This window comes from Chionomys nivalis, chromosome 22 (assembly GCF_950005125.1).
Source record: "Chionomys nivalis chromosome 22, mChiNiv1.1, whole genome shotgun sequence".
Lineage (NCBI taxonomy): Eukaryota > Metazoa > Chordata > Mammalia > Rodentia > Cricetidae > Chionomys > Chionomys nivalis.
In genome coordinates, this window is record NC_080107.1 from 16,302,401 (window position 1) to 16,320,330 (window position 17,930).

Genomic DNA, 17,930 nt, shown 5'->3' on the forward strand with positions numbered 1-17,930 from the left:
GCTAAACAAAATTTTGGTGAACAGCAAAGAACCAAGGAAAAGAGTCTCCAGGAAAACTGCCAGTGTCTGAGAGAGGGATGAAAAAGGACCTAGGACGGTCGGTTGGTACTATGTAAGGAAGGACGCAAAAAGAAGAAAGGGGAAGAGAAGATCAGAGAATCCACAGCTGGGGAGGAGAAAAGATGCACAACTTAAATGTTAGTCAATGTTTTTTTTTTATTAATTTTTAACTTCCCACTACTCTACCTGGTGCCATAGCTGTTTTTTTTTTTTGGCCAATATTAAAACTAGATATCCAATACACTCTTCTCAGTTTCCATCCCATGAAAAATTTAAAGATGAATTATTATACTTAATGTGTACATTTTACATTTAAATTTTCAGATAGATCATTTTTACAGGATAGAAATTTACCTCTAAATGGCATCTTGAAGATAGAAACACAGACAAAACAATAAATACAGAAACAAAAGCAAAATCTTTATTCTTTTGGCTTGATTGTAATGTGGCTTACTGCTCTTTACGGTAATAGCATTGTCCTGCATGCATTCACCAACACACTACAAGTCAATAGCTTTAGTATAAAGAATCTACACTGAATGTTGTTTGTGAAACAAAGTGTTTTGTTGTAATTGGTAATATCATTTCGCTACCTGGCTTTGTGGAAAAAGAAAGAAAGAAAGAAAGAAAGAAAGAAAGAAAGAAAGAAAGAAAGAAAGAAAGAAAGAAAGAAAGAAAGAAAGAAAGGTAAAGAAAGGAAGAAAAGAAAGAAATACAGAGAGAGTGGGAGGGAGGGAGAGAGGGAAGAAGGAAGGAAGGAAGGAAGGAAGGAAGGAAGGAAGGAAGGAAGGAAGGAAGGAAGGAAGGAAGGAAGTTTGGCTCCTATATCGTATCTGATACAGTTCTAGTGCCAAGTGCATCAGTAAGATTCTATCTATCCATCTATCTATCTGTGTAAATAAACATTAGGAAAGACGATGAGTACTAGGGGTAATGCTAGGTAACGACATCCATTCAAGCAATGCCAAGAGTATCATCCGCTCTCTTTGAAACTGCTTGTCAACGATAAGGCATTACTATTGAAAGCAAATTAATATTAGACTCGACTTGAGAATTGTGCAAGTCCACAGTACTAACAGCGTGAGCAGAAGCTTCCACTGCCTCTCCGTCTTTCTCCCTTACTTTGTGAAGTGTCTTAATTAAGAAGTGTTAGGAACAAAAACTAACGATATGACTGTGACATCAACCTGAAGATACTTTTAATTTTTCATTTTATGTACAAAAGGCTGAAAAATAAAGCAAAATGAACCCCCCCTTTTTTTTTTACAATATTTATATTTTCTTAGAAAATTCTAACCATACGCTTTGCCACTTGTCTACACGGTCTGACTTCTCACCAGAGCGTTCAGTTAAGGTTGGGAGGACAAGGAACAGGGGAGCTCTTCTTCGTTCACTGTAACCCATTGCCCAGTGTCATGAAGAATACGTTCCTGATGGAAGAATTGGTACACTTCACCCTGACATATGGCTTCCCTTTTAGACAGCGGAAGGGTTAAGATACAGCAGCATCAGCAAGAGAGACATGCAGCAGAGACAGCTTCAAATTCTAAGGGAACCAATGACACCATGTCACCTGTTGGAAGCTTGCAAACTATACTTAACTGTGGTACATATTTGATGCAGTTAAATACTGTGCTTAAATCATTTTCGTTTGCTCAAACATGCACCACGGGGCAAAATTACTATTTACAAAGCAGACTTGTTTGTTTTTAAAGTGACATACACTATGTCAACCTTACCAAGAGCAGAAGATGGCTAAACAATACTGCAGGAAAAAGCAGAATCAACTTCAGAAAGTGGCAGTGGGGATGGTTTTTGGTCAGTTCGGGTTTCTTAGAAAGGACTGATAGGATATATTTTTTTTTTTTTTGCCAAAGGACACTTATCAAAAAATGTTATAGTCATGCTGCCAGGACTCTGAGCATGTGATGGTCTCTGTGTGCATGTGTATGCATGTGTGTATACATGTATATGTATATACACAGCCATATACATATATACATATATACATGTACATATAATGAGTTATGTAAAAATAAAATAACTCTTTGATGGTTGTGACTCTATGGAACATTTACAGGCACGTTAAAATTCTTCTGGATGAAACACCTTAAAAATATGGATAGCTATTGAAGCACCTCAAAAATCTAAAAACATCCTGAACTAAGAAGTCAACTCTTTCTGTGTATGATGGGGTATGTTCACGTGTGAATGAGCGCTGCAGCATGCCGTCATTAAAATAGATCTCGTTATACATAGAGAAATGTAGACTCCCCGCCTTAATCCCTCTCCCCAAACATAAACCCCTTTACAAAAATAGTCACATATAAGAGTAAACAACTCGTGAATTAAAAAAAAGAAGGTGATCAATTCACAGCACACGTTTTGTAGAAATATGGCAGGTGTGGTAGTTAAAACACAAACAGTGGTGACAGTTACTGCTATCAAGTGTCACGTGTTAAATTTACATAAAAATTTCACTTCCCTCCCCATTGTTTCTATTGTCTGAGTAACCATTGCTCTCCGCTCTGCAGTGACAGTTGGTTGTGAGAACAGAGACCTCCTGTCGGCGCTGTTTGTCTGGTGTAGTGAGTCCTGGCTTGCTGACCCTAGGTCCTGTCTTGTTATAGGCACTGACCTTAAGTGTACACTTGTAAAGACAGTCAGTTTGGTGTAGACCTCCTGAGGGAGTCACAGATACATCACCAATGCAGGCTGTAAACAGTTGGTCACAAAATGGAATTTTCTTGTGTTTTTTATTTTTTCAATTTTAATTTTGTTATTTTCTTATTTATTTTACTTCTTACTTTCCCTGATATCTTTCCCTTTGTCCTCCTTTTCCGATTTGTCCTTTTCAAATTTCTCCTTTTCGGGTTTGGTCACGCTGTCATAGGAAGGTGGGGAAGTGGTGGAAGGCGTCACATCAGTTTTCTCCGGAGTCGAATTCTCATTTAGTTTATCAATGACGATGTCTTCTTTGATCGGCGTTCCTTCACCTTCTTTGCCCTTGTCTTTTTTATATATAGATGACACTTTCTTAACTTTCTGTTTCAGGAGGTAGCGCCTGTACGCTCTCTGGATGACGATAGCAGAGACCTCCTCTTGTTTCCGTTTCAGAGTGGTGGTGATCGGTTCATAGGAGACTTTGGAGGGGTTGGAAGCCATGAACCGCTCTTCCATCTGGACTCGAAGGGCATCCATCTCTCCACTCTCCCCCAAGACACGCTTTGTAAAAGCAAATAAGATGTCCAGGCAGTGGATGCGGTCTCCGCTCACCATGGGCAGATCCATGGCGATGAGCTGGACTTTGTTTGGCTTTGCGATGAGAAGGGGAGGATCCAGAGCAGCCGCAAAGTCGGAGAGCTTGCAGAACTCTATGAACTGAGTGGCATCGGGGTCGAACTTCTCCCAGACCTCATAGAACATCTCAAAGTCGTCTTCACTCAGGGGCTCTGCACTTTCTTCTGTGGCAACGCTGAAGTTCTCCAGGATGACAGCGATGTACATGTTCACCACAACCAGGAAGGATATGATGATGTAGCTGACAAAAAAGAAGATCCCCACAGATGGGTTCCCACAATCCCCCTTTACCGAGCTTCCAGGGTGATCTTTTTCAGGGTCACAGTCTGGAGGCCCGCTATTTAATATAGGTGCCAGCAGTCCGTCCCAGCCCGCCGAGGTGGTGATTTGGAATAAGCAGATCATGCTGTTGCCAAAGGTCTCAAAATTGAACATATCATCAATCCCAACTTCCCTCTTAACGTAGGCAAAGTTGGACATCCCAAAGATGGCGTAGATGAACATGACCAGGAAAAGCAGGAGGCCGATGTTGAACAGCGCGGGAAGGGACATCATCAGAGCAAAGAGCAGCGTGCGGATGCCCTTGGCGCCTTTGATCAGACGTAGGATTCGGCCGATCCTGGCCAGGCGGATGACTCGGAACAGGGTAGGGGACACAAAGTACTTCTCTATCAGCTCGGCCAGAAACATTCCTGGGAAAAATGATAGCCAATAGTGTTAAGGGCAGCAGAAAAAAAAAGTTTTATACGATTAAGACAAGAACTATCTAGTTTACAAACTGCACATATAATAATTAAATACCAACAAATACATATTTATTAATAGTTTTAACTAACATGGTCATAATATGAATATGTGTGTATGCCTACTCTAACCAATGAGAACTGAGTTACAGTTCATAGAAATATATATATTTATGCATATATAAAAATATAAGCATCATGTATACAAGTAAACTGCAATATTTACTCACTAAAATAACAAAAATATTTGGTGTTGTACCATTGAGATCTTTATTCTAAATGAAGATATTGATGGTCATTTTTCTTCATTAACATATCTTCTATCAGAGAATAACCAAACTCTTAGAGGTCTAAAGATGTAACAAAGTATAAAGTGGCTGAGCACAGAAATGGATTTATACTTTTAAAACACGAGAACTATTGTTTGCCTAAGGGCTACAGGGTGAAGCGTGTAGTTTTCAGCTCTATGTTCTACACGAGAACTCATGATGAGAGTATTTCCTTCTCAGGTAGCTGAACACGTGTACCATAGAACACATGCTGGAGAGGCAGATTCACTCGGAATAGAACTCAAAATCTTGTCTAGATGACCAAAATGTCAACTTTTGTTTTTGTTAAACAACATTTTCAGAGTCTTTCCTTCATAATGAACAGAGAGCCACATGAACTAATCTGCACGTTGACATGGCAACAGTACTGTATTCAAAGGAGAGCCAGTAATTGGAATAGTAACTGAACATGCCCTAGGTAAGAGAGCTGATAAGTGGTCCAGGAAGGGAGCCTCGAGGCATGGCTTCTTCACCCCCAAATTTTCTTTAAAATTTTAAAAAATATTTTAATTAATATACTAAAACATAAAAACGGTGCATATTTGTGGGGTAGCAGGTCATATTTCTATACAAGTATATGTTGTCTAACATTTTAACATCTTTATCTTGAAAATGTTATCTTGATAGTAAACAGATTCAGAATCCTCTCTTGCTTCTTTAAAGCGTGAAATATATTACAGTTATCTGTAATGTCCTACGGTGCAATGGGCTTCAGAACATTTTGCTTCTATGAACTGCAGCTCGGTTTCTCTTGGACATCTTTCCAGCTTTCCCTCCTTATACACTGCAGCCTTGGCTCACCATCTGTTCTCACCTCCGATGAGGTCAGGGTTTTTTTTTTTAATTTTATTATTATTATTATTATTATTATTATTTTGGTTTTTCAAGACAGGGTTTCTCTGTGGCTTTGCAACCTGTCCTGGAACTCCCTTTGTAGACCAGGCTGGCCTCGAACTCCCAGAGATCCGCCTGCCTCTGCCTCCCGAGTGCTGGAATTAAAGGCGTGCGCCACCACCGCCCGGCTGAGGTCAGGGTTTTGTGTTTCCCTTCTGTCTGCTCCACAGGACTCTGTCACAGTGGGGCAATGTTCGTGAGAGGTAAAAGGTCAGGGTTTTGTGTTCCCCTTCTGTCTGCTCCACAGGACTCTGTCACAGTGGGGCAATGTTCGTGAGAGGTAAAAACCTGGATACGAATGCTCCTTCCTGTCTTTGTGCACCGGTTTCCGATAATCAGAATTAAACCAGACACAAGGAAACCAATTACAGGACTGAAAGAGCTAAGACGCTCAGTGGTGAAGAGTCCTCCTTCAGAGGACCAAGGGTCCGCTCCCAATACCCACAGGGCAGCTCACAACTGTCTCTAACTCCAGTTCCAGGGGATCTGGTGCCCTCTTCTGGCCTCAGTGAGCCCTGCATGCGTCTGGCACACAGACATATATGAAGGCAAAATACTCATACACATATTTTTTTAAATGACATGAATATTCTGACTGTTTTATTGATGCATATAAATGTTAATAATTACAATATACTTCAGTTTAAATATAAATGACATTATGTCCAAGAAAACTGTGGATCTTAATTAAAAATAGCTTTTGCTAAAAATGCAATCATCATCTAAGCTGTTGAAAAATGCTGCAAACTGACTTGCCAAATGTGGGGCTGTCATGGCCTGCAGTGTGGACAGAGCACATTATATCAAAAGTGTAAAAACATGAGGTAGCCTGGACATGCTTTTTCCCTCTCAGTATCTATATTCCTATTCCTCATGTGGACCCAACCTAGTAACTGGGACCTCATTCAGTGGTAGATCATTGTCCTCACACAATAGGGTCCTGATGGTTCCTCTCAGTATCAGTAATTAATAATTAATAATAAAACAAGAGCCAAGACTTTCCATAAATCCTGTTATATTTGCTTTTAGCTTCTTATTTGATATCTTCCACATGGACACTTAATATGTTATGAGGAAAATGAATCCTCAATACACTATCCACTTGTAAAAAGAAAAACTCTAAACTACAGAGAGTTATCTGAACTTCAGGAAACCATGAAGTCTGTGTGTTATATGTATATAAATGCACATGTACACTATTCCAGTTACCAAAGAGATCATATCTATGTATTATCTGACTACCTTTAAGGATTTATGCATAAGTGAGTGTTACTTGTTTATTCGAAGTAGAAGTTGTTTATAATATAAGAACATGATGAGTACAGGAGACAACCTAAATTGTAGTTATTGGATTTGAAATTGAGGCAAGATAGTAAAAAGAAAAAAGTATGTAATTTCATGAACAGATGAAATTTCAAATATGAAAGACCAAAAGGAATGGACTGTTAGGGTTTATCTAAAATTTTGAAATGATAAGAAACATCTTTACCAATTTTAATCATGGAGTATAACTATTAATATTAAGTACTTTTTCCCTCTTTTTTCTTGTTTTTGCTTTTTTTTTTTGGAGACAGGGTCTCACTATGCAGCCCATGTTATCCTGGAATTTGATATCTGCCTGAACCTCCCAAATTTGGGGGGTTACTACCATTTCCCCCACACCTGGACCTATTAAATAAAAGGGTAAAAGCTTCCCTTCTTACCTACGATGGAGAGAATGACCACCACAAAATCAAAAATATTCCACCCAATGGTGAAGTAGTAATGGCGGAGGGAGATGAGCTTCAGCACGCACTCGCCCGTGAACAGCACAATGAACACCAGGTTGATCCAGTAGAGGATGTTGGTCATCTCCTGACTCTGGTCGTCAGTCTCCACCATCATGGTGACCATGTTGAGGCAGATGAGGATCATGATGCTGATGTCAAAGACTTGTTTGGTTACAAAGTCAAAGACCATCCCTTGAAATTTGTTCTGAAACAAATAGCACAGACAAGCACACTCACACATGTGTTAAGAAGATCTTACCCACTTACCTGGTTCGGACTCAGTAATATGAAAACTTATCTTCTGTGAAAGCATAAATCATACCATTCTTGGGTCATCTGTTGTCAACAGTTTTATGTATTGGCCTAGCCAACTTTCCCCAAAGTGAAGTGCTTCATGAATATTAGTCATATGATGAACTTTATAAAGAAGAGTATTAAGAATAGCTGATGGCCTCAGTATCCCAAGCATCAGTATGTGATTTGGATGGACAGTCAGTATTTGCAGTGATAGTAAACATTTTTACTCCATGTGCTGCGAGGTGGATATGAACACTACTTTTAAAGAGTGAATAGATACTTGTCTTAGATTTTCTCTTGCTTTCTCCCCAGCTTGCTTCAACTATGTTCTAGTCTCAAAGCTTCATTATCTTCCATTGTCAACTTTATAATAGTTAGACTTTAAATTATAAATAGGTGGTTTTTTTTTTTTTTGGTTTTTTCGAGACAGAGTTTCTCTGTGGTTTTGGAGCCTGTCCTGGAACTAGCTCTTGTAGACCAGGCTGGTCTCGAACTCACAGAGATCCGCCTGCCTCTGCCTCCCGAGTGCTGGGATTAAAGGCGTGCGCCACCACCGCCCGGCTAGGTGGGTTTTTTTTGTTTTTGTTTTGTTTGTTTGTTTGTTTGTTTGTTTCTGAGACAGGGTTTCTCTATGTATCTTTTGCTGTCCTGGAACTCATTCTGTAGACCAGATTGGCCTCAAACTCACAGAGATCCTCCTGTCTCTGCCTCCCAAGTTCTGTGATTAAAGGTGCACCTGACATATGTAAACATTGTAATATCTTTCCTACATTATAAGAATACTCTCAATGTCACTAATTCTCTGTGATCTACCACCATTTGAGATTAAAGAAATCATTCACATGTGTTTTACATGATTGTACATAACATATTATATATTAAATAATTTTGACATATGCACATATATAGCATATATTTAGACTATCAAGTAAGACTATAAATAAGGGGTTGCAAATTCAGAGAAATACTCGTCTTGGCACTTTGACTGTAAAAGTAGCAGACACCATTGCGCTCGCTGTCTCACTAATAAGGAAGAGCTCTGTTCTTACAGCAGGTCTAGGGATGGGCTTCTGCGGTTTCTTGGATCCCAGCTTCTTCATCGCATTGTAATACTTCTTCTGTTCTTCTGTCATGAAGATGTCCTGACCTCCAAAGTAAAGAAAGAAAAGCAAAGCACTGTTAAAACCATGCTCTTTACCAGCTGGGAAATCTGTCTGCCTGCTTGTGTGAAAACCGGCACTCTTATGCTGCTAATGATGTTCCTAGTCAACACGTTCATTACGTCATAGCACTGCTAATGATGTGCTCAGTCAATATGTTAGTTACGTCACAGCACTGCTAATGATGCGCCCAGTCAGCACGTTTGTTACGTCATAGCACTGCTAATGATGCGCCCAGTCAATACGATCATTAGGTCACGGCAGGCACATCCATACACTGGAGCCTTCAAAGCATTGTATCTGAATTACAAGTGACCTCAACTCTTTTATTTTTAAATTTTATATTTTCAAGGCAGGGATTCTCAGCATAGCACTGGCTGTCCTGGAACTCACTGTCGAACAGGCTGGCCTCGAACTCACCAAGATCTGACTGCCTCTGCCTCCCAAATGCTGGCATTAAAGGCATATGCACCACCACATCTAGCTGACCTAATCTTTTAAAACTCATGAAATCTCAAAAGAACTTCTGAACGTTGCATCGTTTCCCTTGGCAAAGACATTCTGCAGCACACTGGACCCAACTCGCACTTCACAGTACAGAAGGAGTCTAGATATACTTATCTTCTTTTTCTGTTGGTTGAAGTTATCTATGATGACGCCAATGAAAAGATTCAGTGTGAAGAATGAGCCGAAAATAATGAAGATGACAAAGTAAAGGTACATGTACAGATTGTCTTCATATTTGGGTTGCAACTCTACCTAAAATATGGAGAATGGTAACCATTAGATTGAAACGTTTCATAAAAAGTACATCATTGAGTTTTCAAAGCTCTAAACATGAAATAGACGAATATTGGCCAGAGTTCATGAACCACCACATCTAACATGCCTGTTGAATCCTGCAAGACTATTCACTGACTTGAGAAAATGAAAACATTCATACAACAGCTTAAATAATTATAGTAATCTCACCAAATAAATCCTTAAATGACCGAGAACATTCTTTTCCTCAATAAGCAAAGATCTCAACACGGAACATGGATAGAGGCATCTCATCCCACAGCACAGTCAGTCTCACTACTCTCTCTCTTTTTTTTTTTTGGTTTTTCGAGACAGGGTTTCCCTGTGGTTTTGGAGCCTGTCCTGGAACTAGCTCTTGTAGACCAGGCTGGTCTCGAACTCAGAGATCCGCCTGCCTCTGCCTCCCAAGTGCTGGGATTAAAGGCGTGCGCCACTACCGCCCGGCACTACTCTCTTTTAGAACAGCTAATATTTACTTTCTCTGCCTAGTCCTCTCACCTGTGAAATGGAAAAACTAGACCCTATACCTTTTAGAGTAACTTGTGAATGTTAAATATGCTAGTATATAGAAAAGTGCTTAAGGCCAAGATCAGCCAGTAGTGATGGATAGGTGTGAAATGTTTAATAGTACACACTTCCCAGGCTGGCTAGAAACCACATTGTACGTGTACTCATGAGTAGGTTGGTAGGGTTTGTCCTTCCTGATAGTGCGTATAGTGACCGGCTCTCTCCAATAGGCAGTTTGTATTACAAAGATCCTCTGTGTTGTCCAGACCTTGGAGGAAAATGAGTGATAATAAAAGCTTCCGATATCATCAATAGCTCAAGTCTCCCAGGACACTTCTAATAACTCAGTTAATCAATCATGATGACAAAGAATGCAAACTGCAGCTTATTGTGTCATGGCATCCATTCTGAGGGTGTAACAAACATATTTTTAAATAAAATATGATAAAGTAAAACATAAAATGATTTGTAAAACTAGGAATTATCATTCGACTTATCTATATATATGTATGCCTAACACAGTAATATATTTTCAAGTTTTATAGAATCAAATGCAATATATTAAAGTGTCTAACATATAAACTTAAGTGATATACATTTTTGTAAGAAGACACAATTCAGGTAGTTCACAGATCCCGGTGCATTTATTCTTCTGCAACATAGCCACTACCATCACTGCTGGCAACATAGCCACTACCATCACTGCTGGCAACATTAGCCTGCACTTTTGAGAGTTGATACCTTGATATTTTTGAACAGTAGGTTGATTTTTGCCAACTTTGAACCACTAAACAAAATTGGGGTGTATGTGCAGTTTCTTTGCATTAAGGCATCCACATTCATTTTTACTACTATATAACACTTACTCATTGTTATTATTTTTCAATGAATTCCAGTTCTGTCACTTCAAAATCTTCTCACTTCTGTACATAGATTAACTATCCTATACACATGTACAGGAGTAAAAATAGCTTAAGAATATGCTGCAAAAACCCGAATATATATACATGTATGTATACATGTATGTGTACATGTATATATTTGGTTTTTTGAGACAGGGTTTCTCTATGTAGCTTTGGAGCCTATCTTGGAACTAGCTCTTGTAGACCAGGCTGACCTCGAACTCACAGAGATACACCTGCCTCTGCCTCCTGAGTGCTGGGATTGAAGGTGTGAGTCACTACTCCCTGACTGACAAATAATATCTTAATACCCAACTACTTTATTTTATATATCTAGTGGTGTGTGTGTGTGTGTGTGTGTGTATGCCTGTGTGCACATGAGTGTGTGCGTGCCTTCATGCATGGATGACTAATGAAAGCTGGAACCTGGCATGGTGGCACAGCCCTTAATGCCAGGAGGAAGAGGCAGGCGAATCTCTATGAGTCCCTGGCTAGTTCCTGGTCTGCATAGAGATTTCCAGGTCAGCCAGGGTTACACAGTGAGAGCCTGTCTCGAATAAATACATTAAATAAAAAAATGAATGTAAGAGTGAAAGCCAGGAAGTCTTTCTTGTTGTCTCAGCCGCCAGTTGGCTTTTGTCTTCCGCCATATGAGAGCTTCAGTAGCAGGCAGTTTCTGCTGGGTTACTAACAGAGACACACAGTAAGTTGTGTGCCATGTAGGCTGTTGCTAAGGTAGAAATAGCTGGATGAGCTAATCAAAGAGGTAGAGAGAGGCCCTGCAGAAACAGCTTCTGGTCAGAGTTCATAAACATTCTGTATTGCATATGTTGAGCCTCTCTGCTTCAATAGCGCAGTTAGTGCCAAACACATGAGGCTACAGTGTACAACGAAGCGAGATAATGTGAGGTAGACCTTGGTATCCTAGGTGACAAGCAAAACCTTACAAACATGATTCAGAAAACACTCATGTTGGGATCGCTGAAGCATTGCAGGCTTTTTAGCCCTCTCTGCCTCTGATGTTTGGTTTTATGAGGCTGATATAAACAACTCAGGGATTTTTTTTTACTAGAGAGAGCTAATTACTGGTACAGAGAAATAACATTTTGAGAGTAATCTGGGGGCTCTAGCAAACTAAAAGCCAATCCATTCCAAAATGCCACTTTCTTCCTTGATAAACTGTATGAAATGAACAAAAATTGAAGCAAAAAATCTCCACTGCGTTTCTAAGGTAAATTTTGAAAATCTCTGCCTTCTCTCCCACATTTCCACCTCCGGCAGGAGACGCTATTAGGTTTTGGTTTGTTTGTTTCCTGTGTTCCCCGCCATTTGTCATTATTAGTCATTTCCGTCCTCTGAGAAGATCAAATGCTGGAGGAAACTTATGGCAGATGAAAAATATTACCCAGAGGATTTCTGCTCACAAAAATAAAATGCCTCATTTCGAAAATACAATTCATAAAAATTTAAGCAAGCATCAGGGCCCAAGCTTACTAGAAAAGTCAAAAAAAGAAACGAAAAAGGAAAAAGGAAAGAAAAGAAGAAGAAATCAGCCGGGCGGTGGTGGCGCACGCCTTTAATCCCAGCACTCAGGAGGCAGAGTCAGGTGGATCTCTGGGAGTTCAAGGCCAGCCTGGTCTACAAGAGCTAGTTCCAGGCCAGGCTCCAAAGCTACAGAGAAACCCTGTCTCGAAAAACCAAAAAAAAAAAAAAAAAAAAGTGAGGGGCCAGAGGGATGGTTTTAGCAGTTAAGGTTATGGTTAAGAGTATTTGTTGCTTTTCCAGAGGACCAGAGCTCAGCTTCCAGCACTCACAAGGAGGTTCACAACTGTCTGCATCTCCAGCTCCAGAGGATCTAGTTCCCTCTTCTGGCCTCTATGGGCACCAGACACACATGTGATGCACAGACATACAAGTAAGCAAAAAATACTGGCACACAAAAAATAAAATAAATATTAAAAACAATTTATAGTGACTTGAGAAAAACCTTGTAACTAAAATTTGAAAAAAACTGACTGACTTCAATTCTCTGGTTACTAACTATTTCTACAGTTACTGTTAGACCTTCAGCATGTTAAAAAATTTCAACTCTGTAACTAAAGACTGGGATCCCCCACAGAAATTTTCTTAAAGAAATAATATAAGTACTTCATTTTGGTAAAATAGCTGTGTCCTGTAAATTGATCTACAGTTATATCATTTTTGCTGTGTTTGCCATTGATGATTTACAATAATATGGATACAGTCATTTGATCAAACCAAGCAATTTCTTGCCTAAATGGACTTACATTTCTTGAGTCAACAGCTGCATACATGATGTCCATCCATCCTTTAAATGTGGCCTGTAAAACAGTCAAAAATATTTATTTTTACTCTTTATTACAATTCAGAAAATAACTTATCAGGGTAGAAGTACAAACAAAAGAGGAAACTAAGCTCTGAAAGACAGTTTTCTAGATATTTCCACCACAAAAAAAAAAAAACCTATGGCAATGGATTGGGTGATAGATAAGCTTCATTTGACTGCACATTACACAGTGTGTGAAGGTTTTAACACATCCCATAGTGCTCTACAGAGACAACCAACTTAAAAATGTCTAAGTAGTTAACAAGATTTATTCAAAGACATCTGTATAACATGGTTTATGGCTATTATTTAAACTCTGTGGATAGTATTTGGTGATAGAAGCAAAATTTTATAAAATCTTTTGGCACATATTTAACATGTATAATGAAATCCTGAACTCCTTTCACAATATACGATCATGAAAGTCACCGCAACAGCCTTTGACTCTGATATAATTATTAGAATGATTATTATAAGGAACCTAGGAAAGCACTTCAGGAATATTATCAGCATGTGACAAGGTTGAATATTACTTTATATGAGCATATACTCTGCCTTTAGACATTCATTCACTGATAGACTTAGACCAACATCATAGACAATGGTCATAAGCGATGCTGCAATTAGAACCAGCACATTAGAACCATGTGCAGTGTGCAACCAATATGTGAAAGAGAGAAGAATGTAGACATGTTTTCACACACAGTGTATGCATTGCATTTCATTTGGACACATGCCCAGGACTGGAATCTCCAGATCACGTGATGGTTCTTTTATATATTTTTGAGGGATTCCCTTCAATGCTTCTCATAAGGCTTACTAATAGCATTTCCACTAGCAGTGTGCAGGTTGCTGCAAGCGTGGTACCTGCCTTCTCTTTGATGACACTCACTCTAACAGCTGTCAGGCGGCAGAGAAAGACAACTTTTGACACATGGCAAGCAACATGAAGGTGGCCCCTTACCACTTGAAGCAGAGAAAGATAGCCAAGTCCCACGTTATCGAAGTTGACTTTCACGTTCTTCCACCTGGCTGTCTGGTTGCTCTCTATGAGAGCTTGGCACTCACTGAAGTTGTTGACCACACTCACGTCGAACATGTCCCCAGTGGTGTAGTTGATGCAGTGATAGAACTTGCCAGCAAAGAGATTCACTCCCATGATGCTGAATATTAGCCAAAAGATCAGGCAGACCAGAAGCACGTTCATTATGGATGGGATGGCACCCAGAAGAGCATTTACAACAACCTGGCACAGGAGGAGAAGGCGGAAACCCATGAAAGGACAGGTATTTATGTTCACTTCCTTTCAAATGTTGTTAGTAAGTCATGATTTCAGCTTGAAAAATGGCTCAACTGTTGCTCTACAAGAGGACCTAGACTTGGTTCCCAGCACCAATGTCAGGTGGCTAACATTCTCCTGGAACTTTAGTTTCAGGGATCTAACACCTTTTTCTAGCTCAAGGGCATCTAAGTGCATCCATATACTCTGTCACATGAACATACACTGAATATAAACAAATATACCTTAAAAAATAAAAGGGAATAAAGGTCTGGAGAGTTCACTGAATAACTAATAGAATTGCCTGCTTGAGAAGATCTAGGTTTGGCTCCCATCACCAACACAAAGGCACTCAGAACTGGCTGCAACTTGTTACAGAGATTCTGGCACCCTGTCCTAGCTGCTAAGGCTAACATACATGCATATGGTGCACATGCATATCAGTAGGCAAATATCCATATACATAATACAAAATATGAAGCCTTATATAGCAAAGAAAAAAATGGTCAAAATATAGAAAAAATACTTCTCTCCTCAAAGTTGAATATTGGTTAGAAGTACCCAAAAGCTTGATCTAAGAATTTTAGATCAAAATGTAGAATTTTTAAATTCTAAATTACAGAAGAATATGAAATGAATTGCATTATGAAATGTTTTCTTGGGGTTAAGCACATGTATGTAACAGATTTTCAGCAAGAAATGGAGATAATTAAAATCAACATGTAACTAAGCCCACAAATAATGACATAAATGTACAAGATTATCTGAACAATCAATATTTAAAAAATGGGAAGTGTGCAATTTGTAATACTTAAAACACGAAGTATACAATACCAAACCGAGAGCAAAAGAGAACATTTGAGCGTACAGTGTGGTACAGAGACGTCCATATCACACTCGAGATCTCAGATTTGGTCCCAAGGCCAAGAAAGAGGAAGTTGGTGAATATGAAAGATAAATTTGACATGGAAAATATGAAATATATTCTAGTACAGAACACTTAACATCCTACTACTGCAAAACATGGATTTATTTAATTGTTAAAGAAAAAATCTAACAGCTAGCCAAACATTTCTTTCTATACATAGAAAAGCAGGACATGCCCTAGACATGTACAAACATGGCTACACATGCACCAACATGCCTCCACACCAACACATAACAGGCATCTATGGCTGTGCCTGTAATACCCTGATGAAGTCTAAGGAAATATTTTCTTTCTTTCTTTTTTCTTTTTTTAAAATATTTATTTATTTATTATGTATACAATATTCTGTCTGCGTGTATGCCTGCAGGCCAGAAGAGGGCACCAGACCCCATTACAGATGGTTGTGAGTCACCATGTGGTTGCTGGGAATTGAACTCAGGACCTTTGGAAAAGCAGCCAGTGCTCTTAACCTCTGAGCCATCTCTCCAGCCCCTAAGGAAATATTTTCATTTCTGTTTTTGTCTTGTCTTGTAAAGAGTTTTTGAGACAGTGTGTCACTTTTTAGCTAAGCCCAGCTTGGAAGTGACTATGTAGGCTGGTAATCCCATGACCTCAAACTTCTGAGTGCTGAGATTACAGGGAAATGTTTTAAGTATCACAAAAAGCATCCATTTGTAGGTTTTTTTTTTTTTTTAATACTCAGTACCATGGAGACGGGCTACAATTATTTTCTAGGTGGTGACGGTATGTGTTCTTGGGCTTTTGTCCCAGCGGATGACAAATGTCAGCATGAATTCCTCCTAGTCCTTTGTACTGCCTTTCTAAGGGAGTATTAGATTTCTACAGCTGACCTACTTTTTAGACATCTTTGTCTGTGCTTAAAAACCAAAAGGCCAGATTCAGTTTTCAACCAGGTTCACAATACAGTGCAGGGAAGAAATGATGATTCATGATTAGGTGGTTTTAAATGACATCAAGTTAGATGTCCTGCACATTTTAAAATCGAGGGAAGATCAGTAATCTTGAGTCATATCAGCAATCTTCGAGATATGATCAAGAATTTCCCAATGAAAAAGAAAGGAATTAAAGGCATCCGGCCCTGTGTTCTGTTGAGTCAAATAACAATACGCATTAGGGACACTGGATGCATCTTACTGATTGATTGGTTATGTCAACACGAAGATGGATTTGCCCCTCCTACTGTAGAAAGTTTCAGATTGTTCTTAATTATAGTTCCAGCAAACTCTAAAGTGTTTGGTCTTACCCTCATTCCTTCAAACCGAGATAAGGCTCTGAGTGGCCTGAGAGCTCTTAGTGTTCTGAGGGATTTGATGGCACCGAGTTCTGAATAGCCCAAGGCATTTGCAGTTAAGCTAACCAATGAGACCTATGCAAAAAAGAGAACACAAGTGATTAAAGTTAGAGATAAAAATGTCTACAAACCCCTCAACCTTGCTCTGTGCAACAAAGAAGCAAGAAGTTCTCAGACTTGTGGGAGTTTCCACATCCTCAGAACTTGTTAAGATCTGTGAGAACTACAGCAGAAATAGCCTCTGTTTCAGTCTTGTCTTTCTACCCTTCTTTTTAGATGATTGTTCTCTAATGAAATGGAGAAAGAAAGAATATGGATTCAGTCGGTGGGGAGAATCTGGAGCAGTTGGGGGAGGGGAAACTGTGATCAGAATTTTTTTTTCTCTTTTTTTTATTCTTTTTTAATTAAAATTTCCAACTGCTCCCCGTTTCCCATTTCCCTCCCCCTGTGATCAGAATTTTTATGGGAAAAAAAACCTTTTCAATTTAAAAAACATGAGCATGTGATCAAACCTGACTCTCTGATTGTGGCTGACAATGGGGGCTGACTGAAAAGCCATTGATAAAGGCACTGGGACTTGTTTTTACGGCATGATCTGGCTTTTTGGGACCCTAGTCTATATGAATGCACAGCTCTCTAGGCCTGGATGTAGTGGAGGAGGGCCTTGGACTTCCCACAGAGCAAGGCTCCCTGCCCTCTCTCAAGCAGGGAGGGAAAGGGAAGAGGGGGTGTGGGGGAGCGGGAGGGGATTGGGAGGAGGGAAGGAAGTGTAAATATTTGAATGGGAAAATAAAAAAAGAAAAGAAAAGAAAAATTTAAAAAAAATTGAGAGTTGGCAAAGTTTGATTTAGTATGCTTGTGAAAAGGCTTGAGAATTTATATTTTTCTATATTTTTCTGGTAAAATAAACAGTGTTGATTCATAAATCATGTTTTGAGAATTATCATTAATTAAAGCAAATAGTGAATGAAAAGAAAGAAAACTGAGATTTTAGTATAATTAAAGAATTTTAAGGTTATGATTTTTTTAGCCATTTATATATATTACTAGTGCTATTGCTAAAAATTCTAAAAAAAATCTCAGTTAAAAAAAAAGAAAAGCTGTCATTATTAAGATACCCAATTACCTTGGAAAACTATGAATATTATATGAACTCAGAAAAGAAATGTTATCTCATTCTAAAGGACACAAAAATTTGAATATCAGATAACTAGAAATAAATACATAATACAGTTTTTAAGAGTATTATGATAAGTATTTGAAAAATGGTTTCTAAGAAAAATAACAGAAGTAAACAGAATT

General features: G+C 39.0%; 1 protein-coding gene across 4 annotated transcripts in view; it reads right to left on the minus strand.

Moving 5' to 3' along the window:
* Positions 1–196: 196 nt before the first annotated feature.
* Positions 197–17,930, minus strand: part of Scn2a (sodium voltage-gated channel alpha subunit 2) — a 118,645-nt gene continuing 100,911 nt past the window's right edge. For all 4 annotated transcript variants that reach the window (XM_057755559.1, XM_057755555.1, XM_057755556.1 and 1 more), the window contains exons 21-27: positions 16,581–16,703; positions 14,074–14,355; positions 13,051–13,104; positions 9,174–9,311; positions 8,442–8,546; positions 7,030–7,300; positions 197–4,052 (exon numbers count right to left, since the gene is read on the minus strand). In XM_057755559.1, the coding sequence (XP_057611542.1) occupies positions 2,857–4,052; positions 7,030–7,300; positions 8,442–8,546; positions 9,174–9,311; positions 13,051–13,104; positions 14,074–14,355; positions 16,581–16,703 (2,169 nt within the window). In that variant the 3' untranslated portion in view covers positions 197–2,856. The remainder of the gene's footprint in view (positions 4,053–7,029; positions 7,301–8,441; positions 8,547–9,173; positions 9,312–13,050; positions 13,105–14,073; positions 14,356–16,580; positions 16,704–17,930) is intronic.